The 25510-nt window shown below is 29.5% G+C and overlaps 2 protein-coding genes across 4 annotated transcripts in view; one reads left to right on the forward strand and one right to left on the reverse strand.

The window, feature by feature from the left end:
- LOC143238644 (uncharacterized) overlaps window positions 1–13604 on the forward strand; it is a 121355-nt gene extending 107751 nt beyond the window's left edge. The window contains exons 25-31 of the mRNA XM_076479050.1: window positions 500–672; window positions 3023–3191; window positions 5590–5631; window positions 7592–7667; window positions 8472–8518; window positions 10092–10331; window positions 11526–13604. Coding sequence (XP_076335165.1) covers window positions 500–672; window positions 3023–3191; window positions 5590–5631; window positions 7592–7667; window positions 8472–8518; window positions 10092–10331; window positions 11526–11602 — 824 coding nt within the window. The 3' untranslated portion in view covers window positions 11603–13604. The remainder of the gene's footprint in view (window positions 1–499; window positions 673–3022; window positions 3192–5589; window positions 5632–7591; window positions 7668–8471; window positions 8519–10091; window positions 10332–11525) is intronic.
- Window positions 13605–15638: 2034 nt separating this feature from the next.
- The window catches only part of LOC143238645 (filamin-A-like), a 68390-nt gene continuing 58518 nt past the window's right edge, over window positions 15639–25510 (reverse strand). For all 3 annotated transcript variants that reach the window (XM_076479052.1, XM_076479053.1, XM_076479051.1), the window contains 2 exons: window positions 23905–24102; window positions 15639–21714 (listed from right to left, as the gene is read on the reverse strand). In XM_076479052.1, coding sequence (XP_076335167.1) covers window positions 21527–21714; window positions 23905–24102 — 386 coding nt within the window. In that variant the 3' untranslated portion in view covers window positions 15639–21526. The remainder of the gene's footprint in view (window positions 21715–23904; window positions 24103–25510) is intronic.

Raw genomic sequence — 25510 nt, forward strand, 5'->3', positions numbered from 1 at the left:
ATAATATTAATTTTATTAACTTCTCTCTCTTACCTTTTAATATTTAAAAGAAGTTGAACTTTTAGAACTGATTTTATTTTGAAAATATGTTTTATTTCATTGTATAAACAGAAAGCTTTTTTGCAAAAATGAAGTTACGTTTGAAAACCCTTACTGTGACCACTGATACTAAAAATTTAATATTTTCAGAAAACAGTCAAAATACAAGACTTTAGATTTTTGAGAAATTTAGCTTTATAAAACTTGGTTACACAGTATATATGTTTTTGTCTTCTATAAACTTTTACATTATTACAAATGCTCATTAGACATATTATGGTGTATTTGATGGTGTCTTCAGTTTATCTTTACTACTACTGTAAATCTTACATTTTAGAAAACAATAACAGGTTTTATATAATAACTGAATATTTGTGGTTTTGTTCAAGTGCTTTACACTTATTATTGACATTGGGAGAATAGACATAAATGTTGAAATGTTATATGTGCTTTCAAACAGTGTGGGCACCTTCAATGCAACAAGGATCATACGTACAATATCTTCAAGTTGATTTCCAGCAACTTACACGTGTAACTAGGATTCTAGTGATAAAGGATGCCTCAACTCGCTATGTCACTCAGTTTAGGTTGATGTATGGCAATACTGGCAGTGATTGGCTATATGCAAATGAGGTAAGTTTAGAGCCATCGTTCAAAAATATATGTATTTATATATCATTCCTGTAATTCAAATTTATATTAAGTAAAAATGTTAAATCTTACAGTACAAAGTTTTTAACTCTAAATAAATGGCTTATGTCTACTCTGGTACATGCAAGTTCATATTGTAAATAAAATATTAAACATATATTAAGTAAGAATAGTATTTCTTTAAGCCTTATGTTACATGCAATAGGCTTTTCTTTTTTTTATTACAAAGGTACAAAAGTTTGTTCTCTTTTGGACAGAATGAATTTATTTTTGAAGACAATTTGTCTCATAAAGGACATTGTTAATCAATCATTTTTGTTTTAATACTCGCTACTGGAATAGATCTGACTTATACCTATCTCCATCAGTAACACAGAGCTAGTATAATTTCCAATATAATGTAAAGATTGAAACGTTTGAATAAAATCTGTGTATTTATTACCAGTTGTAAGTGAGTCAGTATCAGGAAAGATGTTGTTTGAAGGTTTCAGAACGTAATAATAACTTGTTTCAATTATAATTTTTATTGCATACATACTTGTATATATATTCTCTTGACTGTGTTTTACTTTAAAATAATAACACAGTAATCACAAATTAAACTGAAAGGGTAACTTTGTAAGATTCTAAGTTAGTAAACTATAGTTTATTCATTAACTATTCTTTTTTAATATTTCACTAATTTTTGTAAACCTGTTGACCTATAAGCTGCAAGAAAGTTTGTGTATAAGCATTTATTATGCTTTTTGTTAGTAACACTCATCTTACAATAGCTGGCTCAAGCTGGCTAATTCACTTGAATCATTTATCTGGCTCAGGCTGGCTGATCCATTTGAACCAGTTATCTGGATATTTTATTTCAAGCCATTTCTATGAATGTAAAGATATAGTAGTTGAAGTTAATGTGTAATTAACAGTTTCCTCAGTAGTTATAGTTATGAGATAGTGTACACATTATTAATTTGTAACCAGAGTGGAAGAAAATTATTTCATCTCTTATAATGGAGTAATATTTAAGATGATTTCTGTGGTTGCCATTCAGTATTTATATTGTGTCTTATTGAGAATTATATAATATAACATTAGAGGATAACAAGGGACCTTCTGTTTCATTTAGACTATCCTATTTACTAAATTAAATGTAACCTTTAATAAAAAATTATCTCAAAGCCAACACATACAACTTAAATATTTATCTTGATAGGTTTCCCTTAAACTTCCTTAAATTAACTGCATATATCTCATTTGAAGCAAACCTTTTCCAAAGACCAATCATCCCATTAGAAAAATAAAACTGTCTTATCTGAAGAAGACATCTACCCTGCCAAAATTTTATATCTGTATCTGTGCCCATTAGTCTTACAATTCTTATCGTTGAATATGAAAAAATATGGTGGATCAACATAGTCAATTTCCTTAACATTCTTAAACACCTCAACCAGATACCCTCTAACTCTGTCCAAGAGAAACAAAGTTCAGACATATTAACCTATACTTATATGATAATATTTTCATTCTGGGTTTCATTCTAGTAGCTGTCTTTTGAACCCTTTCCATCAATTCAATGTTCCTTCTGAAGTAAAGAGCCTAAGTCTGTAAAAAATATTGCAAATGTAGCTAAAATAATTGACCTATATAACTTCTTTAGACTTGTTTTCACTATTTCTATAAATACAACCTAAATTTCTATTTACCCTGCTATCATTAAAAGCACATTGCTTAGATAGTTTAAAATACCAATGAGCCTTATGAGCTAGAACAGTCAATATTTTTTTGTCTTTCATAAAAAAGATTACTCCCACCAAAAAGTATACTCATAATTCAAGTTTTTATATCCAACATGCATAACCTTACATTTATTATAATTAAGAGCCATTTATTTGCCCAATTCACAAAATACTTCAAATCCTTTTGTAAGGTAGTAGCATCCTCCTCACAGCCAGCAACACTCAAACTTCAGTGTTATCAGTAAATTTAAATAATATATGGACCATTCCTTCATCTGTCAGTTATTTAAATCAGGTACTAACACTGAATCCTGAGGTACTCCACTCATGCCATTAATCCAGTTCTACTTAACTCCATTTATAACAACCCTATGTTTTCTTCCATCTAACCAGTTTTCTAAAAATGAACCAACTGTTTAACAAGCTTTTTACGTGGCATTTTTAACAGCTGATGAAATAAACAGCTACGCCTAATTTTAAGCAGTAAGTGCCCCTTACAGATTACTTACAACAAGAAATGTTTAAAATAAATTTCTTTTTGCCTAATTAGTAATTTGTACACAAAAAAAACTTGTTTTTCTTTTCACGTAACAATTCTTCTAAAGAAAACTCCATTAACGTACGTTGGAGATGAGGCCATTAGTGACCTAGTCAAGCCCATCCAGGCTCGATACATTCGTCTTACTGTGGAAGAGGCAAACACAGATGCGTCAGATACATACATTGGATTACGAGTAGAATTTTATGGATGTTCCATAGGACCTCATATAAATAGTAAGTTAAATGTTGCAGATCTTAAAGCAAATAGGCATCAAGTTTAAGTATGTATTAAATTTAATTTTAGTATGTTTATTTTTATAATAGTGCCTTTATACAAACTGAACCTATATATCAAGGCCTTAAATTAAAAATCTTAATTTAAGATATTGTTGAATAAACAAGGCTGTTCAGTTGTAAGAGTTATTATTTAGTTTATATAGTGGTGTAATATTTAATTATTATTTAGTTTATATAGTGGTCTAATATTAGAGTGTTAAATTTAATTAGTTTAAAAGCAATAACTTTCATTACATAACTCTGTTTCAGTTGTACCTGGCTTTTGAGATATTGCTCATGAAATCTTATTCGAAGCTTCAAAGATTTTCTTTATATTTAATATTTTTGTAAGTAGAGAGCGAAATATTTATAGATTTTCTATTGTGTATTATGAATACATGTTGATATACAGAGAAAGTAAGTTAGTGAAAGTAAAAGTGAAAAAAGTGAAGTCAAACTGGGTGATCATGAATTTATCCATAAATTGTTATACTGGTGACTTTTTTAAAATATAATAATTGCAGCTTGTTTTGTAATAACAAGGTAGAGAAGAAGAATTTATCTTACCAGTTGGGTTTTAAAGTAACTGAACCTGCCTGTGTGGACTTTTGATGAAAACGAGAGTTGTTTAGAGCTTTGGATACAACTGTGGTAACCCACAGGTTGTTTGTTTGTTTGTTTTTTTTTTGGAATTTCGCACAAAGCTACTCGAGAGCTATCTCTGCTAGCCGTCCCTAATTTAGCAGTGTAAGACTAGAGGAAAGGCAGCTAGTCATCACCACCCACCGCCAACTCTTGGGCTACTCTTTTACCAACGAAAAGTGGGATTGACCGTAACATTATAACGCCCCCACGGCTGAGAGGGCGAGCATGTTTTGGCGCGACTCGGGCGCGAACCCGCGACCCTCAGATTACGAGTCGCACGCCTTTCGCTTGGCCATAATCCCACTATTCGTTGGTAAAAGAGTAGCCCAAGAGTTGGCGGTGGGTGGTGATGACTAGCTGCCTTCCCTCTAGTCTTACACTGCTAAATTAGGGACGGCTAGCACAGATAGCCTTCGAGTAGCTTTGTGCGAAATTCCAACAACAACAACATTAAGTAATTGTCAATATTAATCATTTAGAATTAGTAATTATAAATGATTATAGTGATTAAACTTTTCCAACAGTTATCCAAGAAATGCAAATAGTCTTAAAATTATAGTTTCATTTAAATTTTAATTATTATTACAAAATCACTAGTCACTTATGACAAAAAATGTATATAAATGGGGTTTGTTTTCACATTTTGGTCGAAAAATGAAAACTGTAAAACATCGTCATGAGATTGTGAATGAAAAATGGCTTATGTTTTTCTCAAAATGACTTGAGGGTTTTAAAAGGTAATTCTGAGAACCTGCAAAGGAGACTAATTAACAAATTTCTGGTTATTACATTTTATATAGTGGATAGTATGTAATGCCGTAAGTTGTTCTGATAATACTTTTTTGTAGACATAAAGAATAACTCTAGTACTACTGGTGAAAATGTTTTTCATAAAAGTAAACATTTTTCGATATTGAAGTTTGAGTAAATAGATGATGTTTTGTTTGAAGTGTGATAGATTTAATAATGCAAGAAAGTAAAGTGAATCAATAAAATACTGAAAAACAAAAGTATTATTTTGTAATTAAATTATCATTTAGCAGTGTAGCTGTTAAATTCTACAAGAATTAGTTTAGTGGTTAAAAATATTTTGTAAACAGTTTCTTTAATTTGTGTAAACATGAAATATATACATTATTAAAAACATCTTGCTTTTGGGAATTCAAAAGGTGCATTTCTGTTTCAAACAATTTATAAATTGGAATGTTTTTATTTTACATGTTAAAATAGTACATCAAAGATTCATATTTATTATTAAAATATTCACTAGCTGTAGAAGTATACCTGCTATATTTTTTACAAAAGCATGATAAACTGTGTGGTGAGATTTATACAAGATAAGGATGAAAGTTTTAAGGTAAAAGTATGGATAAAGTGAGATTCACTCATTTAAATATGTCTACAAGCACCTGGTGATGGCCAAGGAGATTACTTAAAACAAACAAACAAACATTGTGACTGTATACTTGGTTTCAGAGCACAGATATAAATGGTGATTATCACATACTGATAGGGATCATTATGATTGAGGAATAAGAGGAAAATATTTGTGTATATCATACTTCTTTGGTGTTTTTTATCTTGAGTACCATTTGCACACTGTGATTGAATGATTTAGTAAAATTACATCCTATGAAACTATATTAATACTTATAATAATAAAATAATAAGAGAGATGTCAGTACATCAATAAAATCCTTAATCTTTCCAGTGACCTGTCCACCGGACCCAACAGTGTATGCCAGTGATACAAGTGAGTGTAATTTGGATTGTGATAGTTTTTGCTATTATTAGATTAAAGTGTTATAGAAAATGTTTATATTTTGTTATAGGAAAGGATTGAGGAAAATATTGAACATAAACCATTTTATTGGATCATGAAGACAGAATTTTCTTATACAATCCCATTAAAGTCTGTTGTAGAAGCTCTGTTGATAGTCAAGTATGGTCAAGAAGAAAGAAATCCAAATGGTCATAAAATGCTTTACTTTATCAGGAAATAAGTTCCTGTCTTGCAGTAGCTCAACCTGATAACCATGCACTGTATAAATATTGTGTTTGTCTTTTATTCTGCTTAAATATGATTAGTGTCATATATACATTTATAGACAATGCTTTAATAACTATTATGTATTTGAAGATTTTGATCCAAATTCATTACTGTTTAAACCTTCACTGTATTTTTTATTACAAATTACAGGTTTTTACACTAAGGAATAGTATCTTTAAAACAAGTGTGATATTTTGATCACTGTTGCAATCATACTTATTTGCACAAGTTTCAATGGTGAAAGAAAACCTTCTTTATCATTAAAACTAGTATACTTAAGAATTATCACACCAGTGATTGAAATATAATATTTGTTTTTAAAATATTCTTCCATACTACAAAAACTATAACTTGTAATAAAATAGTACTTATAATCAGGAAGGTAAGCTGCAATGAAACTATAAATTTATTGTACTTCTTTTAAAGTCATGGGCTTTATTTAAATTATACTATTTGATTAAAGTTGAAAATACTGATGAAATTTATAAATAGTGAGCGTTTTTGCATATTAATGAATGTGTTAAATGTTCAACGCCTGTATTAATTAAAATAATTTGAAAGAGTAATTTTTAACGACTTTATGACTTATTGCATAATAGCTGACCATTATCGACCTTGTAATATACTAATTGTTCCTAACTGTGATATCACAAAATTTTGAAATACATATTTTTTTATAAACACTAACATTCTCTGAGTAACTAATACACTATTGTACACAATTGCAACATCCTTTATTTGACTTGGAATAACAGGTAACAACCCTATATATTTTGGTATGTGGGTCAAATGCTTCCATCAGTCATGAATAATTTGGGGGACTTGAATGTCTTTGATTTTTTATTTAATTTTCATACTGAAGAAAATAGTATTTTTTATAGTTAGCAAGTTTGAAAGATATTTATGTAATATGGTGAAACACTAGGATGATGCTAAAAGTTTTCTCATTAGATTCCTTAAACATACATGTTTCTGTTTTGTAATATAAGGAAAGTAGAGGTTATTAAGAAGTTTTGTTTGAGTTTCAACTAATTTTCAGTAAAAACAGCATTCAGATGAAAACTTTATAAGTTTTTAAAACTATTTTACTTTCAGAAATCAATTTCCATGCATTTATGGTATGCTGAGACGATTGAATTTCCTTTGTATAAAGTAAGAGTAAAATGTAGAAACCAAAATGTATTATCCATTAACAGATATCCAGAATTTTCTTTAAATTAAGAAGTAAAAGGATATACTTGTATTTAGTTTAGGTTTATCACTTGTTAGGATGTTGGATAAAAGAATACTCCTACATCAACTATCAGGGCTTTAGTCCTATTACACATAAAAGTAGCATGGGTTTATTATGGAGTGTGGAGGTGATAACCTGCATATAATATATGGCACTGTAGGGCTTGCACTCTACCTCCACCCCAATTGAAAAATTAATTATATTAAAATTGAGATTAAATGTTTTTATTTCTCTCATACTAGATTTTTTTCTTTATTATATTTGTTGATTGGCAGAAGTGAAAATATATTGTTCAAAAAGTTCACTTGTTAAATAAAAACAATGTAAAACACCTGTTACATTGCTAAGGACTGACTGCAGTCCTGATTATAATTATGATTATGTGTCAAAAATGCTTCTAATAAAGATTTCCAAATTTGATTTTCAAAGCTCGAGTGGGTCGACATTTTGCTGTAGACACAGTTAATGATATTGTGTACTTCTGTGATGCAGTGAGTAAAATAAGGTAGGCCAACAACTAACTTCTTTTTTATTATATACATATACGGGTTACTCACTCTTGATCGCATTAAGATATGATCAATTTTATCTATTTCTGAGCTTGAATACTTCTAATTCTGATTTAAGGTTGTAGTTTATGCAATACAATAAATAGCAAGCACATGTGCCCAGCCACAAGCTAACCAACTTGTACAACTACTAATTGGCTACTCATGGAGGAACTTACACTTTCCCCTTTATTTTTTAAAATTAAGTCTTAGGTTAGATGTCTCTTATTTTAAGAAATTAACCTACATATTTTGTTGAACCTTTGAAAGAGATAAGAGTAATTTATACGTTTTGTTTGAAAATGTTATCTTTTAACTAACTAGTGTTTGGTACCAGTTAATCAGTTGCATATGTTGCTTATGCTTAAAAGCCATCAATGATAGTAAAAGTTTATTTCCTGATTTATGTTTTGAAGGCTACAAAAACGTACTCCATGTTAATCTGTAAATTACATCACTAGTAAAAAGTAAGAATTATTTCTAACCAATCATTAGTTTAGTCTGGAAGGTTATCAACATATAGAAGCAAGATAAAATTATGCATTTTTAATATTTTGTGCATGATTGTTTCCGTTAACAGTTGGTAGTTGTTCCTTTTTAACTTTCAGTAACATATAAACCAATAAGCTCATAATTTGATAATAAAAACAAACTGATATGTACAGCAAGACATTTTACACCCCAAAAGAAAATAATATGAAAAATGGAAGTTGTTTAAAATATCACCTTTTTAGAGTTTTAGTGACATTTCTATTCTACAGCATACGTCAATGTTTTTCATCAGCTGATGGTGGAACTACATGGAAAGGTAATATAGTTTTGATATTTTTAAGAGTAATACTGTTTAAGTTTTCTGTATTGATATTTAACTTGATAATAATATGAACAAGCATTTCATAAGACCTTTTGCTAGAGTTCTGTGTAATTGCTTCTTAAATACCATGGAATCTAGTTTTAATTTAATTCCAGTTAATAAGCTAGTAGCAGTAATAAGGTGAAAACTTATTTTAACATGTTTATATGTGCCAACTCAATTAACTTTCACCAAGTAAAATTATTTTCTTTTTTATACTTAAAGTTTTGTTATTCACAATAACTAAAATATTACAATATTTGAAATAACATATAGCATTGTTAAAAATACAGATAAAAAAGTCTTTGTTTACATTTATTATTATGTACATTTATATGTAAAGACTAGAATAACATATTTCATGTTTTGAGAGACAGGTTAAAAATTAAATCCAGCAGTTATAAAATGTTTTTTTTTAAATAAATGAAGGTTTTCTGGCTACTAATGAATGAAACTTATTTTGATTGTAGTGAGAGGATTATTTTTTGTTTGATCCTGTTCTTATTCCTGGTTTTGTTTTGAAATTGTTTTTTGTGATGATTGAAGTAAAAACTTGGAAAGAATTTAGCAAGTTTCAAGAGCCTTAAAATGTTATGTGACCAGGTCCACCAATAGGGGGTAACTTTTCAGCGACCTGTACAAATTAAACATGGTTATGCCATAAATCCTACAAAGCATCTCTAAACTATATTTTAGTTTAATCATAAAAAGCATAATTTTGGCTTTTCTTTGCATATAAACACTTGATGCATTTAGAACAATTGAAATAATAATTTGAGTAATATTTGATATATATTTGTTACTTTACGAATTTAATAGATATTTGTTGTTATTTTATTAATATTTTTACACTTATAGTATGAACTGCTATGATTTTGCCTTGTTTATGAGCTTGTTACTCTTGCAACTTAAGATTTTCCTTAATAAGTTCTTGAAAATTCTAAAAAAAACAGAATGAAAGAGAAAGGAGTCCAATGAGAATATTTGCCCCAGGTTCCATGGTGGCTCTCAATGCTCCTGTGCATTACTCTCAATTTATCACAAGAAAGTTTGTTTGTTTGGAGATTTAATCTTTCTTAAGTGTTTACCAACACTGATACTGTTTATATGTTAAAAGTATGAATATGGTTTGGATTATACATTATTATCATATTTGCTTTAGTGTTCTCAAAATGTTTTTTAATAAAATGTGAAGAAACAATTAATTTTTAAAACCTTCCAAAACTTCCTGTGTATAATTAGTAATAAAACATAATATTACTGTGTACAGCATAATTCATTCACCACATTTTCGATTCTTTATTATTATCATCTGTATAATAAAAATACTATAAGGAAAATGGCCATACTTTTACAAAAAAGGCACCTGATATGAAAAACTTGTGTTTCAGTTTAAAATTACAGTAAAAGTTTTATTGTTGTGTGTAAATACCTCTTCAGGATTTTGAGACTATTAACATTTTTCTCTTTTTCCCATATGTGGTGATTTTACAAGAAAAAATCAAAATATATAATTTATTTTTTTCAGCTTTCAGTAGGAATATAGCAGAATTTTTAGGATATGATACTTCCTCAGAGTTAGTGTATGCCACAGATCCAAGTAAGAGAGCTTATGTAGCAACAAAGGATGGAATCAACTGGCAAGCTGTTACTGAAGCAAAATATAATGAAGTAGCAGCAGAAACTACTTACCAAAATCGTGTCACTGTTCCTGCATATACTCGCCCAGATTTGGAGAGTTTTAACCTTCAACAAGGAAATTGGAAAGGTTAGGGATGTTGCACTCTCTTACTTACAGTGAGATTAAGCATGGTCTGATGTATGTGTGTCAAAACTGTTTTAATTGTTTCGTTTCCATACTTTTAACAAATTCACTTCTTTAAACAATAACTGCTTTTTAAAATAATTTTGCACAGAAATTTAAAAGATATCTGTTTTTGATATTAACTTTTGTAATCAAGATTTACAATGAAAGTTTTATCTATTGAGCCCTGAATGAAGTGATTATCAGTAACCAAACCATAAAAATATATGTCATATGCTCAGTTTAAGGTAAAAAAGACCAGCTACTATCCTATAGGTTACCACACTTCTCACTCGAGATCACTATAAGTTATTTAATAATTGATGTTGCACAAATGACTTGTATGAGACTGGGGAACAAGGGATTAACGATGTATTCACTGCAACTTTGTTATATCTAACTGTTCAAACAATATATTGTTATGGTATTAGACCCATTTGTGTGACTTTTTGTTGGTGCAGTTAGACCAAACTTTTACCGTGATGAAAGACAGAGTAAGATATTGTACTACATATTTCTTGAAGAAAACCTTACATGGGCCACAGGTTGACCTATTTTATAAAACCATAGAGTTAAAACTTTAAGTGCAGACTATGTGAGGTAGTAAAAAATTTACCATTTCATTTGGCCTAATGCATGTAGGCTAAATTTAAGTGGCCCAAAAACATCTAATTAGACTTATTTAATATAGTTCGAATGTAGCCTAACTAAGAATATTCACAGCTTACTTACAGGTAAATTAATCTAGGCTGATAGGAATCACTAGAGTAGGTTTAAGCAAGCCTTGCTTATTTACCCTGTAGATTGACCTAACCTTTAGGCTAATTCAGCAATGAAGGGCCTATGTTTTCTTTGCCTATCATAAATCTAAGAAAGATTTTTCTAAAAATTACACTTGTTATGGTTTGAATTATCCACTAAAAATTTAAGTGAATTTGTAAATAATGTTATCATTTAAAAGTAATAAAAATGAGTAAGCTTAGGAGAAAGTAAGAGAAAGTATACGAAGTAATGTTTGTCTTGTAAAAAAATATCTTTTAGGAGGTTACATATTATTCACAGTCCTGAGGCTCCAAGATATCTTAATCCATCACTTTTCATAGGTATTACTATCATACACTAATTTTATAAATGAAATGTGTTAATTTTTCTTTTCAGCAACCTTTGATGGTCTTTTATATAATGGAGATACTACACCTAAAGCTAAATGGAGCAAATGCTGTACTATGACCTAGTGTCTCATGATAACAAGGACAAGCACAAAATGATGTTTTTTCTTGCTGTGTGATTTTTGTTTCCTGAAAAGTTCATCAGTGAGTTAGGTGTGTCAGATATTTCAGTCACAGTTCATTGCAGCACATTTTTAATACTGAATCAGAAGAGGAATAAAAAAAAAGAAAAGAAAAGGTGGTTCAGAAACTAAGTTTCAAGAGGTTTGAGGTAGATACTCTGTAATAATATATAAAAGTTTCTGCGTGAATTAAACTAGTAGAGATTGGGTCAAAAATTTACGTTTTTAAGGCTTGTCAACAAAGTGAATCTTCTCGTTCTTAAATTGTATGGAAATTAACAGTAGGAGGAGAAAATAACAAATGTTAAAGACAACTTATCTGGCACTACCTTCTAAAAACATTTGTTTATGTTTCATTGTTTTGCATAGGGTGTAAATAAGTAGTACTTATGTTAAAATTTGGTCTAAATTAATACTTATTCTTTGTGGATAAACTGCATAAGCAATCTGCCTGTAAAGAATAACACTATTCTTGTTCTAGAAGTGTATCATAAATTCCTTAAATTATTATTTATGATTATCAAACCAGTTATAAGGAATATGTTCTTTTGTTTAGTGATTGTAATTTGGAGCTTCAGAAAATTTTCTTCCTAATGCTTAGTAAATAAAATTTGAATTTATGTAAATAACAGTTGTGTTATCACTTTTTCAAAATACATTATTCTATTTAACACGTAAAATCAAAATTATCAATACATATGAATAATTATTAAAGAATTAACCAAAAAGTTTTGGGAAGTATTTGTTAACATAGAATGGCACAGAAAAAATATCTTGTTTTAATTAAATTAGTCGAAATATTTTTACGTTTTTACTTTATTTTAATATATTTTTGTTCTAAATATTAAAAAATTATTTGTTTACCGGTAAGTCTGTAGGATCCAGTTTTTTTATCATTTTGAACTTTATCTACTGTTTCTTTATATGTACACCTACTTAAAGTTATTTGAAATGACTCCATTGAGAATTTTTGTTTGGTGTGATATGCTTATAAGTATCTACTTTCACTTCAGATTTGATAAGCTACCTTTTAATTAAGTTCTAATATATTTTGTAGAAATCTTTACTTCTTGTGTTTACCAAGCATAAAGATCTATTATTCTAACATATATATACAGTATTTTTGTAGGACATGTCTACTCTAAAATATTTTTAGCATAAGGAAAGTTAGTTTAATTACAGGAGTTTTGTGTAACGAGTAGGTTTTATGTTTGGAGATAAAAAATATTAGTTTTTGTGTAAAAAAATTTCTGGTTTTCAAGATAAAAATAATTTTATACTTAAAGTATGTACAATTGAGTTACTTTTAAGCTTTTGTTTATACTAGAAATTGAAGATGTTGAAGATAAAGGTTGTTTGGTAAGATTTTTAATTAAAGAATAATTAGGAGTATACAGCTTTCCATTATCTGATTCTGATCAGATTTTAAAATAAGGGAAGATGCTAATGGCATCCAGACTTGATTAATGTTTTTCATTCTTTGACTTAGCATACCCCACAATGGGGTATGGTGAGACTGCAGACAGCAGTAAGAAAAAAAAGAGAAATTAAGTTTTTTTTTGCAAAATTAAAATTTTAAAAAAATGTGAAAAGTTTCTTCTTTGAAAGTTGTTTTTTGTCTCCAAACATGTAACCACATATCCATTAAAAAATTAATTTTTGTTACCTGCATACTTGTTAAGAGAAAACAGTTTTCTTTTAAAATTCAAGGAATAATAATAATAAAAAGTTTCACAGGTCTTTCAAACTGTATATTCTATACGAACACACACATATACATATATATATATATCACTTGTGTGTTAGTAAACTGTCTAAAGTCTATCAATGTTGAAATGTCAAAATATTTGTGAATATCACAGTTGTCTGAATACTTTTGTGTATTGGATGCATTGTTTGAATTATTAAATAATTTTGGTTGATGTTGATCACAAATCATTTTAATATCCTTTTATTATATTACATACAAAATCAAAAAGCCAAGTGTGGACACTTTATCATCAGAGTGGGATAATTACCTATAACGTGATGTTTGCTTCACTTGCACTGTTCCATACAATGCTTTATAACAATAACAACTTCACAAGTTTAAATTTAATTTGTTTACTGAATTTGTTAAAATGGCATCACTCTACATTCAAAACTAATTGGAAACATAAATATCATTGATTCAAAGTAAAAAGTTAAGTCAGTGTTTTTAGGGCTTGTTAATGAAAATTAGGGTAAAACTGTGGACTTGTTGAAAAGCATTATTTAATCAAATGATAATTTAAATACTAATTTACTTCACATTGCAGACCAACAGCTAAAACATCTTCAGGCTAATTAAAATGTTAAAAAGTTTTGTCTTAATCTGTTTTATAATAACACTTTTTTATACTTTACAAACAAACACAGTCTAGTCTTGACTTGTCATAAATAATCTGTTTTTATAGTTACTTTGAGAATAAATAGCATGAAATCTATACTATTACTCTAAGAAGAATAAATTAGTAGCAATAATGAAATAATGTTGCTTACTCTTCAAGTATTTGTATAAATATAGATTATTTTGTGGTGAATAAAGGACAATTCAGGCAAGTTTCGTACACATCTTCCTACTACAAAAAACTTGTTTTGTTTTTTATTTCATCCAGAGTTACTCATGAGGAGTAGAATTCTTCAAAAGTAATTTAACTCGCTGTCTTAGCAAAACCAAGAACAGCTTTTGTTCTCCCCAAAGAAATTTAAAATTTTGGTAATTAGAGAAACATTAACAAACAGCCCAACTTAAAACATAAAATTAATACAACATATACCATTTATTTTATTTTCTAAACCAGTATTTAATAGAGTTAACTTGCATAAAATTCAATGTAGTACTAGTAGATGTGGGTCACTATTAAGTGAGACAAGTTTGTTTGTTGAATTTCATACAAGGCTACTTGAAAGCTGTGTGTGCTAACCATCCTTAATCCTGAACCTTTTTTTTTGTTGTTTTTTTAATTTTGTGCAAAGCTACACAAGGGCTATCTGCACTAGCTGTCTGTAACTTAGCAGGGAAGGCAGGTAGTCATCACCATTCATTGCCAACTCTTGGGCTACTCTTTTACCAATGAATAGTGGGATTGACCCTCACATTATAATGCCCCATGGCTGAAAGGATGAGCATATTTGGCATGACAGAGATTCGAATCTGCAACCCTCGTATTTCAAGTGGAGTGCCTTAACTACCTGGCCATGCTGGACCAATTCTGAAGTGATAGACTAGGAAATGTAACTAGTTAACACTACTCACTGCTAACTGTTGGGTTACCTTTTACCAATGAATAGTAAGATTGTCTCTTATATTATAATGCCCCTACAGCTGAGAGGGTAAACATGGTTGGTTATGGAATTTAAACTCATGACCCATAAAATGTGAATTTTTTTGACTAACTGCTTTCCATTTACTCTGTCAGTGCAAAATTATCAGCAGCTATAAACAAATGTTCAGTGTAGCTTTGCATAAAACTTCTAAAACAAACAGATGTATTTTTATTTACTTGTTTTCATACTACAGATCAACAAGAAATATACTATTTTTAACATGGGATTTTTCTAGTGTTGCATTTTAACCTAGACAAAACTTCTAATTGATTAAAATATTAAATACTTTAGTGAGAAGCTTGAACGTTCTACTGTTCAAAACAGTAAACTTACAATATAAATGAACAGTTAGCTATAACTATTGACCAGAGTTAGTTTGCTTAAAGGCTAGGCCTTCTTAAGTGTCCATATTGATGTTTCCAGTGTTCTGGCGCAAATGTCTTTTGAGTATACATACCTTACACAAATATACAATAATTTCTTAATTATTGTTGATGAACAGAGCTCTCCAAACATATATAACGTGCTAAAATTTTCCAGCAAACCAAAGAAATAAATAATTGTGGGGTGTTAAAGGTAGCATGTCATCAGTAGAAAAAATTAATTTCAAATCAATAACACAAACCCAAAAGTTATAAGTATAACTTAAGCCTTTATTGTGATTAATTAGTAAACATTTGTTTTGAAAATTTATTAGCTGCTTGTTTCATTACTTCTTTACATATAAAAATATCCAAAATAGCATACCACTGTAATCATGTGTTCTCCTTTGTGGTTGTTTATTTTCAAGACAATAATTACAAATTTTTGAGTAAATAAAAATATTATTTCAAAATCAATTTGTGAAGTATATAATTTTATCACACCTCAATCACAGGGTACAAACAGATATTTTGGGTATGTTCATTTGGAGCTTGCAATAATATTAGTTTTTTTAAGGATGTGATCTCTTTCACACACATATATCCAGTGTCAATACTCAAATGATGTCATTTTGTTATATCATTATACACAACAGCCAAAACATTTGTGGTTATCAGCAATTGAAAGAGTAAGAGTAAATTACATTCATTAATAAAAATCACTGAACATGAAATGGCATGAACTCCTTCACTTCAATTTTGCTTCAGATGGGAATACATCGAGTGCATAAAGGTTTTCCCACCATATTTAGTTTCCACCCTTTACAGATGATTAGAGTAGGGTGCATTTGAAATGTATTAGTCACAAATCAACTCATTTCCCTGCAAGAAAACACCTTGATAGTGTGATTACATAACAGGTGTGTATCTTTAACTGTTTAACTAACAATAAATTACTATTCGTGGTGGTAGTTTTAGGTTTAAATGACAGATAAATCCCAAAAGTAAATCAGTAGTCAATAACCAAGAGTCTATTTACAAAAAACAGATAATTGGGGACGTGGTAAGATCCATGTAAGGGAGTTCACTATTTGAATTCAACTTCTTATATGTATACTTTTCACTTCTTAGTATATGTCACGTTATAATAAAAGCTTACTTTATCATCTGCAGAAGAAGTTTAATACATAATAATTATTCTTATTAGCTGCTATAGTTGGATTTACTGTAAAAGTATAAAAACATCAAATTAATTTCTTCACTTGTCTTTGCTAATACACAAAGGTGGTATGCATTTTAGTGAAGGATTTCATTCTTGTATTTTTAGAATGGATGGTAAGCAAAGTTGGCAGCTGAAATATATCATAGAAAAAAGTCAGGAACCCTCTTATAATTTGTTTCTTTTTGCTTTTTATTCTAGACACAATATAATCTGGTAGAGGAGAACACGTGAAAAACAGTGGTCATTTTTATCAAGGTATTAAAATATGACAGAATAAATCTCAAGGGCTAGATGTTTGATATAAGTTTTTTTTGGTAGTTATATTTTGAAGAACTGCATAAATCATGCTTACAGAAGATATTTTTTCAACATTCCAGTTAAAAAATGGACACTTAAGGAAATTTGGCTCTTTAAATATAATACAGTACTAGTAAATATGAGTCACTGTTAGACCAGACAAGTTTGTTTGTTTGTTGAATTTCACACAAGTTTATTTGAAAGGTCACACATTCTGTTGAAGATGTTTATTTGGTTGTTACACATACATACCTTAAATTCTTAAGTGACTATTACTGTAAATATGGCAACTCAAGTTAGATTTTTCTTAACTGATATCCAAGTATAACAGTTCATTAATTTCAGCATGAAGTTTATCAGGAAGATTAATGATAAGTATAACACGAGCACTGAATCAAAATCCTCTGATACTGACTGAGTTTGAAAACATTTTATAATCACATAATACAAAGATAATCAAATCAAATATTGTTACAGTAAAAAGAAAAATGGATCACACTATTTTCTTCAAGTGCCAACAAAACTGTTACACTACTTCTACTTAAGATATACATTTGATATAAATGTATTGCACTGTTCCTCAAAGAGATACTGCCTCAGCTGACATAATCTTTGTTTATGCTTTTGAGATAAACCCAGATTTGTTCCAATAGGTAATTAGCACTATATGTTTTTAATAGAATTATTTCATTGCATCTTTCCCATACTTTTGTGTTTGATAAATAGTCTTTGTTGTTAAATGGTAATTTCCAAAGTATTATTCTTTTCAGCCAAACTATAAAACACATCTTTCACACCAAATAACTAAGCTAAAAGGTTAACTCACTAGAACTTGCTAGTGAGGTATTTTTTTAAAAAGTCAGACTACCAAATTCTTCCCCTTTCATAAACAAGCTAGTAGTTGAGCTTCAATTTTTCCATGGTAATTTTTGTTCATTTTTCTTGAGATGTATTTGAACTGTATATTTTTCACAATCCAGATGAGTGCTCTACCAACTTGACTGAAAAATTAAACCTGTGTAATCTCCTCATAAAGCACTTTTCAACAATTTAAACTGTCACAATATTACTGTCATAAGCAAGTAACAAGATTCCACAAAGTATCATATTATTCTCTTTTCTCAAAACAAATCAACACAAAAAAGTAACTTGGCATAACTGAAAATAAATTATATATGTGCCACTTAATACAGTAAGAAACATTCACACTTAACATGGTCTTGAACAACTATATATTAAAATATTATCTCTGGCACTGTATTAGTTACTGGGTTGCACCATAAATATGAAAGATAACAGAGTAAAGTTTATTTTCTTTTTCAGTAACCTTTAGCAGTGGGTAACACAGTTACAAGGGGTAAATAACTATTTATACGAACAATGTTCCCCAACCCATGCATCCAATGAAACCATTTCGATTATTGATCATTCTCAGTAATTATTAAAATCATGGGAGGGACAAAAAAAATCACTCTTAGACCACAAATCTTAATAACTTTTCAATAGACTCTATATTGTAAGTGGACTTAACTTACAAGACAATGTTTAATCAGAATGAATGCACTAAAGTCCATTTGACCTGCACTAGAGGATTTGATGGGTACATAGCTGAATGGGACTACCATGATACTAGTTACTTCAGTTCTCTTCTTTGTAAAAAAAAAAAAAAGGCCAATGATTCTGAAGTTCACCAATTTCAAATTATCATTTATAATCCTTTTAACAGTAACATCTTTCAAAACAAGTTATGAACTCTATTAGAGTCATCATCAGGCAAAGCAACCTTACTTCAACTAACTAAATGTTTTCAGAGAAATAAAAGTTATGAAATTTATAAGAACCTATAAATTTGTATAACTTTTTGTGCAGAGGAAAAGTAACCTTTACCGCTAGATGGCTCTCAACTCATCGAACATTGTACAACACCTCTTTAAGTAAGTTTAACAGTTTTACCACCAATGAAAACTTTATATTGCAAGTGAACCTGAGAAAAAAGAGCAATGACAAATTCAACAGAATTAGACAACTGCCAATCTAAAACATACATGAAGTCAACAGAATTCAGCAATGCCATTACCCCTCAAATTACAAAATTCACATTTATTATATATTAATCCTTCCTTACTTTTGTCAGGAGTTCTACAAAATATGATCAGTTTTACTGTAACAGCTTTTAGGTCCTCTTTCATAACCTTTACAATATATACATATCTATGGATTAGCTTGTTCTTTGGATTTGAGAATGTTAGAACCCTAAATGCTCTACTGAAAATTTTTTTCTGGTTTCATGGAGAATATTTAAGGTTCCTTTCATCAAAATGTTGTTTCCTTTGGCTATTCATCATTTAATAATTTCGCTCTAGAAATGTCTTCCTTCATAAGGATTGTGACAACTTCATTCTGCCAAAAGCATCCTAGGGTGCAACACACTGGTGAATGGTTGAAAAGTCACCATGAACCCAATTTAAAGGAGTTATACTGTTATCTGTAGTATCATGGCTTGTATCTATATTAGCATATACAAGTATACCTATTGAAATGATTAATTTTTTGTGTCATGTTAAGAGTGAAACACTTAAATAATTTACAATGTGCACAGTACAAGACCTATTTTGTTTTCCTAAATAAGTGAAGAAACTTTATAAACACTTTAAACCTCATGACAACAGGAGCATTGATTAACTGTAAAAGCAATTTTATACAGTTGAAAACAAGTAATTAAATTAAAACAATAATATAAACAGATGAGCACTTTAATATCATATTAGAGTAATGAACATATTTAATTCAGTTGTTTACATATTTCATATTGCTATTTGTAAAGACAAACACCAACAACTTACTGTATATTTCCCAAATCAATTTTATGTATTTGGAAAAAGCAATAGAATGTAAAGTTGTGCTCTTGATTAGGATTACCAGAGGTCTTAGGAAAACTGGGATCATCCCAGTTTCTAATCTGTTGTTTTTTTTTGTCCTGATCAGAAACAGTAAATGTATAAGTTGTCCCAGTTTCTATGCCTAAAAGCAAGTTTGATGTGCATGGTTTGTATTATAAAATTATCCTTTAAATTTTACTTTGAGAATCATCTGACAAAGATAGATTATATGATACAGAGTTCCCTACCTCTCTGCCATGTTTTTCTAATTAAATGTTTCACTGGGAAGCTGGAAGAATTGAGATTTTAATACCTACCTAGCCATTAAAAAGAAAACAAAGAAGCAACATTTTTCATTTGAAGAAAATGAAGAAAACTTAGACATGTATTTTATTATCATTATTATTAATTAGATAAGCTTTTTAACAAATGTTGTTTGTCTATGCTTTTATTATTATTGTTTTTAACTTGATAAGCTTTTAACAAATGTTGTTTGTATATCGTTTTATTGGTATTATTTTTAACTAGAAAAGCTTTTAACAAGTTTTGTCTGTGGTTTTCAAATAAGATGCAGTAAATATCAGATTACTTAACAAATGGTGAAAAGTGTGTTAATGTAACCTAAATTGTTTCAGAGCTATTACAGTGCTACTCCATATTGTAAAAAGTCCCAGTTTTTAGCTCTGAGAATCTGGTAACTGTAATCCTGAGATATTCCCACTAGTGTGATTGGACTTCTTAATGTTTAACTCTTAGTCTTGAAATTTGTCCTTAAACCAATTATTTAATTTTATACTTTAGTTATATGAAATATTATGCAACAAGTCTTCTTTTAGCAATGTAACTGTTATTTCAAAATGTAATTCTAACAATGATTATATAGTTTCAAGTTCTGGTACCTTAGACCTCAATCAAAGCAAGCAAACAAACAAAAAATCATTCTGCATCATAAATATTCTTTACATCTGTAATTTAGTTTATTTTCAACACACAGCACATTGAGAGATTGTGTTGACTTCTACATCATCCAATCAATATTTAGCAATACTATCAAAGGAAACACGTGTCACTAAAAGAACATATGTAGAAATACGCATTATTTTAACTTTTTTTTCAAAGTAACAAATAAACTGCCTTATTTTGTTTGATGCACATAGTTTTGATTTAGACATTTGAATTTTCAAATATATTATTTTTAGTTTTACAGTTCAGTAAACAATTATTGCAGAGATACATGAAGACACTAAAGACGAAATGCACCATGTTGGATTAAAGTAGCATGTATGAAAGTGTGTGAGATCATGTACTTCAAAAACAAAGCACTACCAATGTAAAGATCAAATACTCCTAAGGTTTATTTTAACATTCTTTACACAAAAAAATTCATACTGTGAAATAAACTGTTTCTGTAAAATTGTGATGAAGAATATTTTTTGAAGAAAATTTAACTGTCACTGTAAGACTTTAAAACTACAATTCCTAAGTTGTGTGTAGTGGACCATTACAAAGAAAAGCATGATTCTAAGTTAACGTTTAAAGTAGGAGAAAATTAAAAACATGTAAAGGGTTTGGTTTGAAATATCTATAATATTTCAAAAGAATATCTGTCCCTTTTTGAATAAATGATGTGAAATGAGCAAGGAAAAATGAGCATGAAAATGACCCTTGAATGATGCTAACTCATAACATTTTCTCAGTTTAAGAAGTGTAATCCAGTGCTGAATAAAGACGTGAATCAGTCTTTTAAGGGATGGCAACATTCACGAGGCTTCCACTCTGAAAGGACTACCAGGGATGTGTTCATCACCCCACTTCACTATCAAGATGTAATCTCCTTTATCTTTTAAGACGTAATTCACTTGATACAGATTGTAGCCTAGATGCTTGACAAATATCTCTTCACATGGACCTTTTGGACCATACATGGATACATACAAGAGGTTGTTACCTACAACACAAAAAGTAATTGCTTTCAACATTTTATTTTTGAATACTGAGGTAGTCATATTTATCTCCTGAAACTTCATAAGATTACCTAAAGTAAACTAATAACTAACCTTCAACGAAGTTACAATGGGAAAAAACAATCACATCACAAAAATTGCTTGACTTAATGTAAGTTTTCTTAAGCAGATGTACATGCTTAAATGTCATTGTTGAAAAAATTAAATCTGTAAATTAGGTACTTTAATTTAAGAATAAGCAAACAACTAAACAGGTTAAATCAATGGTTCTTAACCTTGTTGGAGGTACTGAACCCCAGAAGTTTCGTACTTGCATTCACTGAGCCCTTCGTAATTGGAAAAATAAAATATGATTTTTTCAAATTCAAAACATAAGTAGATATTTTATTAGTGCACAAAATGAACCATATATTGAAAGAAAAATATGTATCAAAATTGGAACTTGGTTTATAATGCTATTGATGCAAGGTTTTTGTTTAAGCATACGGAACAGCTGAGTTTTTAACCTTTTTTTTTTACAAGATAATATTCAAGCAATATTTCTGACCCTCATTATTCATGTGAAATATTGGAATTAACTGTAATTTTGTATATATTAATTTCTTGGTAAGGAGATAGATTGATGGATTAAAATAGATAAGGTATCAAGACCAGGCAAGATTTTTCCTTAGGTTTTAATGAAGGTCAATTTAGAGATATTTTATCCTCTTGCTTTGATTTTTGCTTGTTTGTTACACAATAGGCAGGTGTCTGAAGACTGAAGAATTTCTAATGTTACTCCTATTTGTATGTAGGATGATAAGAGTTGTCCTGAAAATTATATGCCAGATGTTCTTGTTTCTGTCATGGAGAAACTAGAGAAAAGACAAAGAAGCTTTGCTAAATGACTTAGTGAAAGATATAATACTTTAAAAGAAAGTCAACACGGATTCACTAAGAGGAATCTTACTTAATCTGTTAGTTTTGGAGGATGCTACATGTTATTTAGATGATGAAAAAGATCTGAAATTGGTGTACTCAGATTTTTTAAAAGATCTTAATTAGGAGCCATGCAAATGATTAGCTAATAAAAGCCACACTAGTAGATCAAAGAAAGAAACAGTTAAATGGACCATCAAGTATGGTTGGATGAGTGAAAGCAGAGAAAAGTTGTTATTAATGGAGTACAGTCAAACTAGACCTTTATTACTAATGGAGTGTGTCAGGAATCAAAGTTTGGGCCCTTGCTTTTTCTTATTTACATTAATGATATTAATAGGAGCATAATTAGTTGGTTAGTAAAATTTGCTGATTGCATTAACCTCTTTGATTTTTCTAGGTGTATTAAGAATGGTGACGTATAGAGAATGAGTCGGTGTATGGTAATTCATTTAAGTTATTATAATTTGAATCATACGTCTAATACGGATAAGAACCCATTCAATGGAAGGGCTCTTATAGAGAAAAAAACCTTGGCATAGTGATGAATAAGTCACTTGAGTCACTAAGGCAGTGCTCTACTGCTGATAATGGTGCTGATAAAAAGATAGGATATACTTATAAACAAACTGATTACAAGTTCAAAGAGGTGATTATTTTCCTATAAGGATCAGTAGTTAGGGTTCATCTATAATACTGTGTACAGTTTTGGTCTTATCTAAGAAAGGATATTGACTTACTGAAAAGAGTTTACAGCTACTGCAATAATTATCTTAGAGGAAACTGAAGTAAGATGTGATACTGTATTTCTTAACTTTTATTCAGACATTGATATGGTAAAATCTTTTGCTTACTTTGTGAAAAATGCTGAAAATAATAGTGGAAAAGAACACAAATTTAAGATTTAGAAAAGACAGATTATGCTTCAGTTAAGATAGTTTTATTTTATAACAGGTTATTAATTTTATAAATTGAGTTGTTGTCAACAGTAGGTGGGGATAAACACTTTGCAAGAGTTTAAGAGTGAAATAAATTATTTTCTAAAAAAAATGAAAGTTTGTGTGTGTGTGATTATTTCTTTTTCTCAAGAGCAGGTCCATGTGGACAGCCTAGAAGAACCGAATGGTCTCGTTTTTATCAATGTGTCATGTAAAATGCAAAAGCACATAATTACCAGTGTGATCCAATATACAAAACTCTACACATAGTAGATGTACTAAAGCAAATCGGTAATTTAAGGGTTAAGAACAACATACCAGCATCTCCACAATTAACACTGAATGCATTCTGCTTGTGAAAATAAGCTTTCTTCAATCCCATTCCTTTACTTGTGACTTTACTGGCATTAGAATGGAAACGGGGGATACCATCAATCTTTTGACTTTCTTGTTTTATTGCAGTTTCAACTATAATTGAAGATGTTTCATGTTCACCACAGTCTGCTACAGATTGGCCTATAGTACACAGAAATGTAAAAAAATGTACAACACTGGTAGAAACTCTGTAGTTAGTGTTTACAGATTTGAAACTATTAAACTTGTATCAATTTCCACAAATACATATCTTTATATAAATTCTTAAATAGTGTTATATTCCTAAAGAAATCCTTTGCTCTTCAAGCATACATACATGGGTCCATTTAGAGGGAACAACAAACACTAATCTTGGATATTTATGTCTTCTGGCTTCTACATATAAAGTTAAATAATTTTAAACTATATTCAGAAGTAAACAGTTTGAAATATTTCATACTTTACATTCCAAGAATTATAAATCAAACACTACATTAAAAGACTTATTTCACATGGTTTTTACTGCCTTTTGAAAAAAAAGTTAGATACTTTTTATATTACTGAATCAGATTGTTTAGTATTGTGAAAAAGTGGTTTGCATCCAAACGATAGGGAGTTAACTTAGTAGTAGAGCATTTGCTTGGCATGTGACAAGCCTTGATTAAATTCAACTGTGAGATACTCATATATATATATCATAAAAAATATATTACCACAGTGGTGTTAAATGTGGGAGTGTCCAACTCCTAGAAATCAGATATAAGGATAAGCCTTGTTTGTGAAATGGTAAAAATGTAGTACTTATTACAAATACTTTGCCATTTTTACCACTTTGAGGAATGCATTTATCTCTCTTACAAATGTACAAGAACAGTGGACAGTTAATAAATTAAGTGTAGTTTATTAGCAATGTTTAAATATTGTAAAACATGTAACATGTCTTCATATTATAGTCTGTAAAAGCATAAAGTTAACACATAAGTTTGAAATAAAGGAGAAGTTCTGACTTTCTCAAGAAATAAAATGACAATCACAGTACATGAATGTTTCATAATGCTCCTTATATCTGTGAATATGCATTACTTTTCTCTTTGAATACCTCATAAAACATTCAGTCCGTATCTACAATCCAATAACAAACAGTGATTAAGTTCACATAAACAATATTTCTATATTTTTTGAATTACAAAAAAGAATAAAATATTAATCCATTTGTTACTTTGTTGACTGATCAGAATCAATTTAAAGTATTCCACAATGTTTACACACATTTCTTGGTCAAAGCTTTTCCACCATTTAAAAACTGGTGGAAGTTGTTTGAAATATGCCATCTAAAATGTGAGAGAAAACAACTCAGGTTTCCTCAGTATTGAAACTAACAGAACAACTAGTCTTATATTGTAAAAAGCTCGGACATAACATAAACAACAACAAACTCTTTATTGATTTTTGTAACAATATTTACTGTTCATTTCTCTCCTCCTCCCCACTGATCACCAACCTTTAACAAAGCTCTGAGAATTATCATAAAGCATAGACTAAATCATCTACATGTATTAGTTGTAAAGTT

The sequence above is a fragment of the Tachypleus tridentatus genome, chromosome 13 (assembly GCF_004210375.1).
Source record: "Tachypleus tridentatus isolate NWPU-2018 chromosome 13, ASM421037v1, whole genome shotgun sequence".
NCBI classification, from domain to species: domain Eukaryota; kingdom Metazoa; phylum Arthropoda; class Merostomata; order Xiphosura; family Limulidae; genus Tachypleus; species Tachypleus tridentatus.